This window comes from Morus notabilis, unplaced genomic scaffold, assembly GCF_000414095.1.
Source record: "Morus notabilis unplaced genomic scaffold, ASM41409v2 Scaffold1009, whole genome shotgun sequence".
Lineage (NCBI taxonomy): Eukaryota > Viridiplantae > Streptophyta > Magnoliopsida > Rosales > Moraceae > Morus > Morus notabilis.
In genome coordinates, this window is record NW_010357868.1 from 346,728 (window position 1) to 360,067 (window position 13,340).

Here is a 13,340-nt window from a genome sequence, read left to right on the forward strand (position 1 = left end):
TAATCAATTAATAACTAACAACTGAAGTTAATTAGTAATTAACTGGAAGGTACCATATTTGGTTAATCATCGATATAAATGAAGAGTAGTATAGACTTTATACCACTTGAAAGTGATATGAGCCAATGGAAATGAAATAAAATGGTAAAAACAAACAACCATCTCTTAAATGGTATATAGTCAAATTAACTGAAATGCTTCGAGTACTTGCATATGTATGGTGCCAATAATTTGTATATGAGATGTTGGAGTAAAATTTCATCCAACACCAAATCAACGATCTTAGACTAACGATTCGGATGAAACGAATAAATAATCTAAGAAAATTGGATAAACATTCAAAGAAAACAAACAACCTCGAAAAAAGAAACAAAAACAAAATATCAGAATCTCAAGGCTCTGTATTAGAAATTTGAGTCGCTTTTTCTCTCAAAACGGAGAATTGATAGTACATTGAGAATATGGAGTTTAATTCTCTCATAAATTCGAGAGTTTATTCTCTTTTTAATTACGATGCAAAACTCTTCACCTGTTGAGTGTTACAACTGATAAATAATCGATATAGATTTATTATTGATCATTAAATGCATTTAATTGTTGCTATTTGATGTTGCCTTGTGACACTTGAGCTTCTACTTTAGTCCGAGTATTAATGTTTAGACACTCGGATGTTCAGACACTCAGATGTTCAGATGCTCGAATACTCGGACATTTAGATACTCAGATGCTCAGAGTGCTTCAACGCCTGACCATTAGTGTTTGAACTTTACATAAACTGCGTGGCATAATGCCAGCAATAAATATATTATTTCAAAAATCCCATCCAACGTGAGACATGTTGGGGTTCTTGTTATATGTAAGAGTCTTCAATTATATTCGCTTTGTCAAGGCTGTGATTCTGTACCCGTCAACAGAAGACTACAAATTAAAATTATTGCCGAGATTGTTAGAATATGAATATCACCAAATTGACTTGTTTATTGACCAAATAGCTTGTTACCAACTTCAATAATAGCCATGCAAATGCAATGATAATTTTGAAAACGTAGTAAACGTTTGCTCGAGATATCGTGGAAATCTCACGTTTTCCTTACGTGAAAAGGAAAGGAAAAAATAAATTAAATTGATAAAATAAGAATATTAAAAAAATGAAAAGAGGAGTTATTACCTTTCTCATCATGTGTTTAATTTGAGTAGAAAAACCACCCTTCAATGCAGTACAATTTTTGTTATACTCCGTCAAATTTGGGATAGCATATATCAACTTTTGACTTTTCATAGCATGATACAACTTCTTTATTTAATTAATTAGTACAAAATGGCCATTTTCTTAAATTATTTAAAAAGGAAAATTTTATTATTTTAAGTTCCAAAACTTAATAATTGACAAAAGATAGATAGAGTATAAGAGAATAGAATATCAAATTAATATGCTATTTTCACACTTTTTGATGTCAATATATATGTATATATGTATACATGGTAAATATACATGGACATTTGCATTGGAAATAATCTAAATTTCATAAATATATATTTATATATGTGTGTGATGAAGTGGAATAATTGGTCTTATTACACAATCTAATAAATAAGTAAAGATGATCCTCATTCAGATTCCTTTATTTATCTTTCCAATTTTATTACATTTTCTTTTAAATTCCTATTATCTTTTTGAAAATACATGCATGAACATAATACGTATTTGAATGACCATAATTTATTTATTTATTTATTTATTTTGTTGAGTAAAAAGTTTTACTAAAAGGGTAACAAGCGAAACTAAAACATGATGGCCACAGAAATCCTCAAGAGTAAAAGAACCCGTAGACCCCAAAACAAGGGTCCATTTGGCTAATCTATCCGCAAGCTATTCTCAGTTCTAGGAATCCAAACGAAAAAAAGGTGATTACACATAATTTATTTACTTTTACTTGTACATATAATATATACCAACCGTGTGTATATATCGTACGTGTTTTCAGCACAGCAAAACACCACTTCATTGTCGTAGTGGGGTGATGAACTTAGTACAATTGCACTAGTACACAATAATACATTTCACAATTAATGGTAGAAGGAGTCTCCATATGAAGTTATTATTACGAAAGACTTGGCAACAAACTTTGCATATTATCATACACGCAACTATGAACTGCCTCAAAACAAATTACCCTCTCAATCTCATTGAATGAAGATCTAAGTATATTATTTTGCAAGAAATAGAAAATCTTGTAAATTTTGAGTATGCGACTAACCATATTTATATATACTCCATAAAATTGGTGATAAAATCAGCCTTATCCACAAGCAAATTCTTCTTGCCAAACTTTCCAACCCAACAAGCTATATATTATTGTCCATTTATTAGTGCTATAAATGAGAACAACTGTCCAACTCTTTTTCTTCTTTAATTCAACAAACTTCTTTATCCACTTATTTCATTTCTAAACAGTCTATATGTACGTATTTATTGTGAAAAGAGAGGCCCTTTAGTTTGTAGTCACATAATAAGCAAGACTAAACTTGGTATTTGTCAAGATTACAAGAAAGAATCAAAACATAACTTTAACAAATTTAATTAAACTTCATTCAGGTCCATTTCTTAGAGTAAAAACATAATCTTTGGAGCTGCATTTTTTGTTCTTTATTATTAATTCAATATTCAGGTTGAAATTTAGCGCTCCATTAGCTCATGTTTGTATATTTATACTGTGTAGATGTTTTGACAGATCTCCACGTTATAATATCTGCGGGTATGAGACGTACCAAAAACTAAAAATCCTGGTTAACAATTTTACACGTTGTTCATGAAAATTTGATGGTGATTTTTATTTTTTTGTTTTGCTCATCGAATTTGATGGTGATTTAATAATCAACACACGCCTTTTAGTACACACGTTACGAAAATCCACATGTTTGGAAAATATCATTCTAGTTAACACTTAATTGGGGGGGATCATGAGGTTCAAGACTTTAGTAGTTTGTTTATACCGACATGTCCACAAAATTCATCTACATTTCCCAAGGCTCAAACTCATTTTTTAATACAAGCTAGGCTAGTACCAGTAAGCCGAGTTCCTTTAGCATTTTGTATTAAAACACCGCATTTAATTTATTTTATGTAAAAGGGGCAAAAATGACTATTATGTTTCAAAAAGGAAACTCATTAACAAAATAATGGAGTTGCTAACCTAAGAAAATGGAGACAAAACAAACTTGAGCAGAATGTGAGATGTCGCAGAGACATATCGTGTCAATACATGTACTGACAATGTAACTGGTAATGCGGTGACTGTTAATTCATATATGTTACATATAACATGTATCAAATTGATCTTTCTCAGCATTACAAGCCGGCATTCAGCAAAGAATATGTGCATACTTGATATGTCATAAGAAAAAGAGAGAGAGAAATACAAAATCGTGCAAAACATTTCTGATAGTTCACAGGGTTGTCCTGTCAATACTACAGTATGCGATAATTCATTTTAATACGAGATCGGCCTCGCAGAGGTGAGATTCGTCGTCGCCGTCGTCGCTGTTGGTGACGGAGAAATTGGACGTGAAGGGAGACGAAAGAGCGAAGAGACAGTGATCTCTCGATCGTCATCGATAAGTTCATCGTCGATCGTCGAATCTCCCCGTCGCCAACATCACCGGAGATCCGACGTGTCTCCCTCTCGGCATTTGATGTCCCACAGTTAAAGAAAACAATGTGGTCCTCCATTTTTACCGGTAGAAGAGTGGAGATTTTGGATGGCGGTAATTTGGACTTAATGATTAAGAGAAGTAACACAAATCAAATGATGGGAAATTCAATAGTAAAACGCAATAATCATCCTAAGAGAGTTGTATACTAACTAATTATCTCATATTTTTAAGAGATAATTATACTACATCACAAAATTTCAAATTTGAGTTGAAATTTTGCAAGGTTTTCATAATATTATAAATATACCAAAAATGATAGACATTATCCTGTTATTATTATTTTTTACTATATAATGATATACCCCTTAAATGGAATCTCCTTTTATTTTCATCCCTTAAGATGAGCTCACATATTTCTACTTTTTAGACTAAAATTAATAAATGGATATAATTTTTTAAAAATGTTATTTTTAATTAATTAATGGATATAATTTTTTAAAAATGTTATTTTTAGTAAGTTAGGTATTTAAGGAGGTAAAATTTATAATTTGTTCTTATACCTTTTTGGGTTGTGCGGCCCAAACTGAGAGCATTGAGATGACTCCACTAACGTCCGATATAGCAGCTCATATTTTACCCATAAAAACTGAGACTAATACATAACAAGCTAGGTTGTCAGCATTATTCATCCACGTGACAAATCAATGGGATAGAAAAAGGAAATTCATAACAAAGGAATCGCCCTTGTAAAGGATCGCTGCTTTCTCAAAACTCCCCTGATTTATCATTGGTAGAGTATCAAGATAACCAGAAGTCCACGACTCTACGAGGCAAATATTAAGAATACTTGGTTTGGTACTTTGGTTAATGGAGAACTCAAATGCTAATGATAAATACGATGAGAGTGCAGTGATAAAAGACAACCTAGCTCTAAATCTAATAAAAGAAGAAAGAGAGAGAGACAAAGAGAGGAGCCATTTATAAAATTAACCCTTTAATTTAATTCAAATTGGCAGACTCAAGCGACATAGTTTGGTAAGACATACAATGTCGTATGTAGTCCCCTTTGAGTACAAACCATTCCTTTTTTTTACAAGGTCATCAAGCATTGAAACAGTACAGCAAAAAGAAGACAGCGGGACTTACAATATCGTCTTTAATTAAGACCGGAAAGTTTGTAATCAGTAACAAGTACAAATGAATAACATAAAACAAGGACAAAAATTAAGAGAGCTATAAAAATAATCTTAAATATTAAGCCACGGAAATGGCAATCGCAGATCATTCTACTGTTGAGCACACTGAACACGCGGCATGGATGACTCGTCATCATCTTCGTCGTATGCCTCCTGGTACTGCTGTTGCTGCTTCCTCCTCATCTCCTCCTCAATATTGACGTCGTGCAAGGTGGTCTCCTCGCAATCGTCCACTTCCATGTCGGTTAAACACTTACTTGGCCTGGGAGGAAGTATCTTCTCCAAAGTTCGGCATTGGTCCGGAGATAGAACACCTGCGTCTGGGAATACCACATTGAAATGGATGTATAGTCGGCCCTTCATGAAAGGCCGCTGGTGATGAGGCATCCCCTCATCGTTGATTGCTTTGTATTGATCTGCAATGCATTAGACAGAGAATTAGATGAACAACAGGAAGAAACTAAGAAACTTTATGCAAGGACAACTTCACACGATGTATATGCCTCTTTAATCGTTAACATACCAGGCTTGATGATTTCTCCAGGATTTGATTTAATGAGGAGCTGCCTTCCATCAAGATGATTTAGGGCAAATTGAAAACCACAAAGAGCCTCAGTTAAGCTGAGAGTGTGTTCTACATAAAGATCATCATACTTCCTCTTAAACCTAGGATGCTCCTTCAGTTGCAAGATAAAAACGATATCTCCTGTGATAGTATCGGGCTGCAAATCCAAGGAGTGACGTATACAACGATATCAGTCAAGCGAAATCCTTAAAAGGAATGTATGAATGCTACTACAAGAAGCTAGGATCCAAACCACAGAATCATCGCAAATGCAGAAATCTATATTCACTTACGGCTTCATCCGCTTGCCCCTCAAACACAATCTTCTGGTTATTCTGCATCCCTTTCTCCACATGCACCTCCAGTACCTTCTTTTCCTGGGTAACCTTGTTTCCTTTACACTGTGTGCATCTATCCCTCTCGCTGATGATTTCACCTGTGATAATAAAAGTTCAGCTTCAAGAAAAGGTACTGAGAACAACGAAAGCTAGTATAAGAGCCTCTCTCGGTGAAATACCAGAGCCTGCACATTCTGGACAGACATGTTGCATCCGCTGGATCATGCCCAGACCAATCTGACGTGATGTAACCTTCACTCCAGTACCATGACATCCATAACATTTTCCAGCTGTTCCACTCTTACAACCTTTCCTGAAATATTATTGGATTTCACAATCAAATCTACTTTCACATTTACTTTTCTTGCAACAAGCAGCATGTATTCTTTCTATTTCAATAAGCCAACTTGATCGTCCATCTGATATACAATAATATAATTGAACAACAATGTATTGGTGGCCACCGTGGAGGATTCTTGGAAAATACTATGCACCCAGACAGTGAATATTACTATGTTGTATTATAGTTTTTTGAGGATTTTGGAAAATCCAAAGCATGTGCAACATTGATAACCAATCATGACCCTTATTTAATATTTTTGAATAAGTGGACTTTAAAATTTTAACGGAATCAACCCCAAATGAAAAGACAGAAACCAAATACTTTCCTATTTTCTTTTCAAACATCTCCCTTGAACTTGATATGTGCAAATTGCATGATAGAATGAGGAAGCCAACATACCCTTTACATTTTGGGCACAAAATGTTCCTTGACAAAGAGAGCTTCTTTGTTGTACCATTGTACAAGTCCTCCAAAGAAACCTTTAAGGTATGAACCACATCTTCACCTTGTTTCTTTCTTCTTCCTCGCGAGCTAGGACCACCTGTAGGATTAACAATTGTGTTACAACAGAATATTTCAGGGGAGAATATGAGAAAGAGAGGTAAACCAATAGAAAAGGCCAAAGATACAAAAGCAGATTTGAACTATGTCTCACCACCAAAGCCACCTCCAAAAAATGATTCGAAAATATCAAACGGACTGTGTGAAGGGCCGCCTCCTCCCATTCCTTCTTTTAGAGCATCTTCACCATACTGGTCATAGATTTCTCTTTTCTCCGGATCATTGAGAACTTCATAAGCTTGAGCTAGCTCCTTGAACTAATACAAGCCACGAGAATATGATAAGAACAATTGGATTGAGAATCTTCAAGAAAAAGATAAGTACAGGTATAACTTAAAAGAAATGGTCAGATCCCTTTTCTGAAAATTTTTTGTTCGAAACAAGGAGTCATATAATGCATAAAACAAGCACATAGCACAACACAAACTCCCATTTCCCCTTTCCCTAAAGTTTTATAAGACTCGTGAATTATGAGTCACATAATGCTCTGAAAGGAATGAGAGGTCCAAATGAGATACACTACATGTGTAGGACTTGGCCGTCTTAGATTTCTGTTATAGCCATCAACTGGCCATCTGGGTTTTCACAATATATTTCAAATTCACACAGAACGTTTTCTAGATCGAGAAGAACCGTAACAATAGTATCTTTGAATGCCAAAAATTTGCCAGGGATGCCACTAACACAAGGCGATCGTCATGGACCAACCTTTTCAGGGTCCCCTCCTTTGTCAGGATGATTCTTGATGGCGGCTTTCCTATATGCTTTCTTGAGCTCTTCTTGACTTGCACTTTTGGAAACACCAAGAACCTCATAATACTTGGTGTTATCACTACTCCTCCTCGGCATACGCCCAAACATGATTCCAGAACTTTGATACAGCTGCTACTGCAGTAGAGGACAAATTCTCACAGTTACATTATGTGTCAGATGCATATATCATAAAACGATAAAACATAACTGAAAAGCACATTATATTATTTGACTGGCAAAAAATCGACAGAAACATGCAAAGATATTAACTTTGAATACAGAATGACAAATTCCCTCGAATAAAAAATCCGATAATAAAATATCCGAAAATATCTTATACCTCATCAAACCCCCAACATCGATGGTCCATCAGAGCAAGCAAAGTGAACTAAAAAGAACGTAAATAAAGTGAAACCTAATAAGAAAATCCATAAACTTAAATTATCAAATCAATAAGGAAGCTAAATTCGAAAAAAAAAAAAACCCAAAAAAAAAAACACAAAAATTAAAATTAAAAAAAAAAAAGGAAGCCAAAATCCAAAAAAAAAAAAAACCCAAAAAAAAAAACACAAAAATTAAAATTAAAAAAAAAAAAGGAAGCCAAAATCCAAAAAAAAAAAAAACAAACAAAATTATGCGAAAAACAAAAGAACCCTAAAAAATCAGTAACTCTACCATAATCAAAGCTTCGATGAAGTCGGAATGAATTTCTCAATTTCACAAAGAAACAACAAAGATGATCAAACAAAACGAAAAAGAAAAGGACTTTTAACTCGAATTAACAAAACCGGAACTAATCGAGCATCAGCTAAATCAAAGATTTTTGAAAGACCGAGCAACAGACATAGTAAACAAGATCGAACGACGATCTTTAAAGAGATTACCTTTCGAGGTTTTCTAGAGAGAGAAAGCTTCGCACAGAGAGAGAGAGAGAAGAGGGGGGGGGAAAGGTTCTCACTTCTCTCAGGTCTCCTCGCTACGCGCCGAGAGTTTACCCTGTCGTTGACGATAATCTATTTCAATTTGTAACAAGAGAAAATTTGCTATTGCCAATAGAATTGATACGTCCACGGAGAGCTTTTGTTTCGTGGCCGTAGCCAAAGCGTCTTGGCGCCGTACAGCGTTTCCCTTGGGAAGAGGAAAAAGGTATCCGGATCACCTGTAGGTGACGGACATGGTGAAGGTGGGCCCTCGCGTCTGATTGGCCCACTCTGAGAAGACCGTCTTGTGATTAGATTTCATCGGTCAGAAAATTTGGAAAAAACGAATGAATGCCTATTAAAAAAGAGGCATTTTTTATAGTGAGATCAAAAAAAATTAATTTTTTAACAGTTAAATTTATAATAAAATCACTTTTGCGTGGCACTCATAAATTTATAAAATTTTAAAATACAGATCTGTAAAAATCTAATTATTAAAAAGTTAGTTAAAAGTGAATATTTTATTAGTGGTTTTTTTTTTATTTCACCCTAGAGGTTGTTTTAAAAAATGTTTAAACATTTTTCTTAGAGGAAATTATATGTTATGCCACTAAAATACAATATATTTATATTTATCTCATCTGATCTCTAATTATATTTGTTGATTTTGATATTTTATTATAATACTCTTCGAAAGTTAAAAATATCTATTTATCAGTGCAAATAACACTCTAATAAGGTAATAAAAATATCTTATCAAAATATTTTTTTGATAAATTAAGTAACATTAATGTTAAATTTACACTATTAGGTGACATAGATATGAAGATGGTATCTTAAATTAAAAATTTAAGAAGTAAGTTGACTTAAAATTAACTTTTTAAGAGGTGTTTATAAAAATATAAATAATGGTATATAATCATTTTGTTAGTTTTATAAAATATAAGATACACGTAATTTAAGTGGCGAAATGATCCCTTTCAAAATTTAAAGATGTTTATGAAATTAGGAAATGTCTTACATGAAATTAAGAAATGTCTTTATCCAAAAAGGAGATTCATTATTTACAATCTTTAGTTAAAATTAAAGCAGATGAACTACTCATTTAGTAGGTGTTTGGTTCATAGTGGTCTCGTTCACTTCACTAATTCGAGTTGAGATGTGACTTTATGTGAGAGTTTTTTATTGTAGTAAAAAAGTTAGATGTGATTGTTTGTGAGAGTTTTTTACTGTAAAAAAACTCGAATTATAAACTCAAATCAGCGAAGTGAACGGGGTCTCAGAATCATGATTCAGAATCATTCTTGTTTTACGAGTATTTTTTGTGAGAGAAAAATACTGTAGAAAAACAAACATAATTCAGTTAATGGACGAATATAAGAAATAAACATCTCCTTAGTGTCGATCAAATCAATCAAAACTAAAAAGAAACAAAGGGATGGTGTGTTATTGGAGGAGTAGAATTTTGTGGGGGAGGTTTGTGAGAAATCCAAGTGGTTGATATTAGTAATCCTACGGTAGTTCTGGTTTCGTGATATTTCCAACTTCCTAATCGGTTTTTGGCGTGGGATAGGCGGCGGGTGGGTGTTTTAGTTTGGTCGTACTCGACGGCTTTGGAAGCTACCCAAAACCAAAACGGTGCCTTCTTTTTTCGCTTTTTCCAATTTCTTTTTTATAATTTCTCTTTTTCGCTTTCGTCTTTCCAGGTGTCTGGCCCAACGGCGTTTTCCCGGATTTTGCATAATAACAACAAATAAAACTTTAGGTCCCACTTACCACGAAAAAGTAAAAACAAGCTTAGACATGAAGGAATAATCACTTCTCCAGCAAGGGACGATCAAAATTATGCTTTTGTTCTCGAACAGGGTTAAATTTCTATTTTCACTTTATATTTTTTATATTAACTCGACGAGTAAAATTTTAAGAGAATCAGATGAACTAAAGAGTTAAGATTTCGATCTATTTTTCAATTTTCCTAAATATATCTATCTATTTAGATCTCAATCTATAATAATTATATATTTGATCTATTGATTCAATTATTATTTTTTTATTTTTATGTTTTTTTTTTTCGTGGTCTCTTAACATAATTTAGATCTAAAATCAACACCAACAACATATTATTTATGATATCACACAGCAGAACCAACATTAGAGAGGTAAAGGGAGCATTTCTATTCTGATTAAAAAAAAAAACCCTTTCTATTTTGAAATCTTCTTAAACTTATTTTTTAAATTTTTACAAGATTATCAATAAATTAATAACTAATAAAAATATCTAACAACGTGGAAAGTCTTTGGAGATAGAAAGAAGGCAAAATAAGCACCCATTTCTTGTGTGCGTTGGCTTCACATAAATAGGAAAGAAAAAGTGGCAGAGATTAATGAAAAAAATGTGTGAAAGTAAAATAAAGGAATTTTTTTTATCATTATCGAAATTGACTTTGGCATTGGGCATGGGTAAAAGATATTCCTATGAAATAATTTCTACGAAATAACTTGAAATTTATGGGATATTTAGTTGAAGGATTCAAATCATAATTTGAATCATGATTCATAATTCGTTATAGTGTTTTCTCTCATAAAAAATACACGTAAATAAAAAATGATTCTAATCACATGATTCTAATCTATGAATCAAACGTCTCATAATCTATTAAAAATGACAAAATCTGATAAACTACATTGAGATATAATCGAAGCAGATAATTTGAAAAGTGAGGAAAAATAGAGACAACATACTTATAAATAACTAATAACTAATCGAAAAGGTTCTAATTAAAATATGAAAAAAAAAAATGTTTAAAAAACGGTTATGTTCTCTTTTGTTGCCTTATTTTTCAACGTTGATGCTAAGTCGGAGAGTGCCCTTGCGGAGAACCCATTTTTGCCTTGTGCCTTGGTAGCTAAATCACTAAGGAGACGATTGGTTCATTAATTTAGAATTATGATTCAGAATCATTCTCGTTTTACATATGTTTTTTATAAAAGAAAATATTGTAACGAGTCACGAACCATAATTCGAATCATGACATGAATTCTTCTTCTAAACATCCTTTAAAGCTTAGTTAATTTTACGAATTTAAGTTTTTAATTTAAATTAAAACATAACATTTTTAAAAAAATTTTAACTATAACAAAAAAAATTAAATATGATATTTTTTAAAACTTTTTACATGTAAAAATTTAAAATAAAAAACTCGAATTATTGAAATCAAGCCTAACAACCTTCGTACCTTCTTCACCAGTATCCTCCATTAGAGCCTTAAAAACTTGGGCAATTTCCTCTCGTCGAATGAAGCCATTTTGCTCAGCTTTTGGTCTCAAAGCCACTATAAGACTCTCAACAAGCAACACTGCATTCATCTTCCGCTCCGCGAAGAGTGGCCAAGCAATGAGCGGCACATCGTGAACAAGACTCAAGGGTTGAGCTCCAACCACAGTGACTCAAAAACCCACCTGTCGTGGGCTAGCACCCGAGTTTGTGGGGCCCAGTAGGGCACCGGGGCAAGAAATCAAGAGGATCCGATAGACCTTGTGGCCCATGGTCGGGATATGCGTTGTTGGGCCTCCTAACTACCCATATGAACCCTTGCTCACTTATGTCTAGCCCAAATGCCAACTCAGTCATTCGTTCATGCGAGAGGGTCCCACTACTTCCGAGGGAAACATATAGAACTGAGACACGTGGCTTGTTGTCCAGCCAAGTCAAACACTTCGAGTCCTCGTAGTTTTGATCTCTTGAACCGGTTTGTACAATAGGTCCCACCGGGTAAAGAGGCAATATCTGTTCTTGCAAGCCCTTTATCGCATCGGATTCAATATCCAAGAAGCTGTTAACAATAAACCCATTAATACCCTCAGCCGAAACCAAAAAGATCTCTATGATGTAAAGGAGGGTATCCTGGTAATTTCACTGGCTCTGGTAAGTCTCCCATGGAATCTGCTATCTCGTCCGGTTTCGGCAAGTGGAGGAAAAAGACAAAGCCATAGCATTTATAGGGAAGAAAATGTACTTGTAAATATCAAGCTCCTTGGCAATATCCTAAGCGCTAATGGAGACGTAGTAGTACTACTCGGTACCAGCGACGTCATCACTTGGTGAAAAGAAGGCAAAGAGCGATTAACAATAAACCCATTAATACCCTCAGCCGAAACCAAAAAGATATCTCTACGATGGAAAGGAGGGTATCCCGGTAATTTCACCGGCTCGCCACGGTGTCGCTGGGACGGTCGACCGGAGCGGCAAATATGGTTTGGGAAGGGATTCGAGGACGGATTTTGTGTCGTCCGAAGGAGGAGAGAATCAATGGAAATAATGCAAGTGGCATGGAAGCCATGGTAAAGAATGAGAGTCTGGCTAACTCTACGAACGGGATTAGATGCCATACGCTCGAGCCTGGGCGTGTTTTCTTCATTGGAAATGGCTTATTGGGTCTTTGATTTCATCAAGGTAATATATAAGTAAACACACACATATATGTCTATGTGGTAAATCCACTTGCGTGCTTGGACTTTCAGGTGTGTATTAGTTATTTATTTTTGAGTTTCATAAATTATGATGTTTGACTACTTTTGCTTAGAGTATTTGACTGGACTATAGCTACATTAGTTATGTATGTATAGCCAGCTATAAAAGTTCTATATCATATATATATATATATTTATACAAACTTGGTTGAGGAACGGATCGAGGAAGGATGCAATAATGCACGCTTGTGTGCTCTGGGCTAATTGAGTATTAGGTTATTATGGTTTAGTTTGGTAGTACTGTAGATTTTGAAAAAATTGTTTTTAGCTGTTCTGAAGGAAGAAGTAATTGTTACAAAAAGTAGTTGAGTGTTTAGTAAACTATAATTATAGTAGTTGTGCTGGCTTTAAAATCAATGTAATAACGTTTGGTAAATTATGAGGTTGAATTGTTGTAAATAGTTAAAAATTACGACTATATTATATTAAACTGTAATATTATATATATATATAATTACAATATAATATATATTCATTATT

The 13,340-nt window shown here is 33.9% G+C and overlaps 1 protein-coding gene and 1 pseudogene across 2 annotated transcripts; both read right to left on the minus strand.

Annotated features, from left to right (window-relative positions):
- Positions 1-4,652: 4,652 nt before the first annotated feature.
- LOC21404652 (chaperone protein dnaJ A6) lies at positions 4,653-8,528 on the minus strand. Of its 2 annotated transcripts, XM_024176807.1 has the most exons (9): positions 8,295-8,528; positions 7,751-7,798; positions 7,366-7,545; positions 6,752-6,914; positions 6,496-6,637; positions 5,933-6,066; positions 5,709-5,851; positions 5,374-5,572; positions 4,653-5,266 (listed from the first exon to the last, which is right to left on the minus strand). In XM_024176807.1, the coding sequence occupies exons 3-9, from the start codon at positions 7,516-7,518 to the stop codon at positions 4,941-4,943; spliced, it is 1,260 nt and encodes a 419-aa protein (XP_024032575.1). In that variant the 5' UTR covers positions 7,519-7,545; positions 7,751-7,798; positions 8,295-8,528; the 3' UTR covers positions 4,653-4,940. The 2 variants fall into 2 exon arrangements, with proteins under 2 accessions (XP_024032575.1, XP_010089281.1); XM_010090979.2 differs by lacking the exon at positions 7,751-7,798.
- Positions 8,529-11,516: 2,988 nt separating this feature from the next.
- LOC21404654 lies at positions 11,517-12,719 on the minus strand (annotated as a pseudogene).
- Positions 12,720-13,340: the final 621 nt, after the last annotated feature.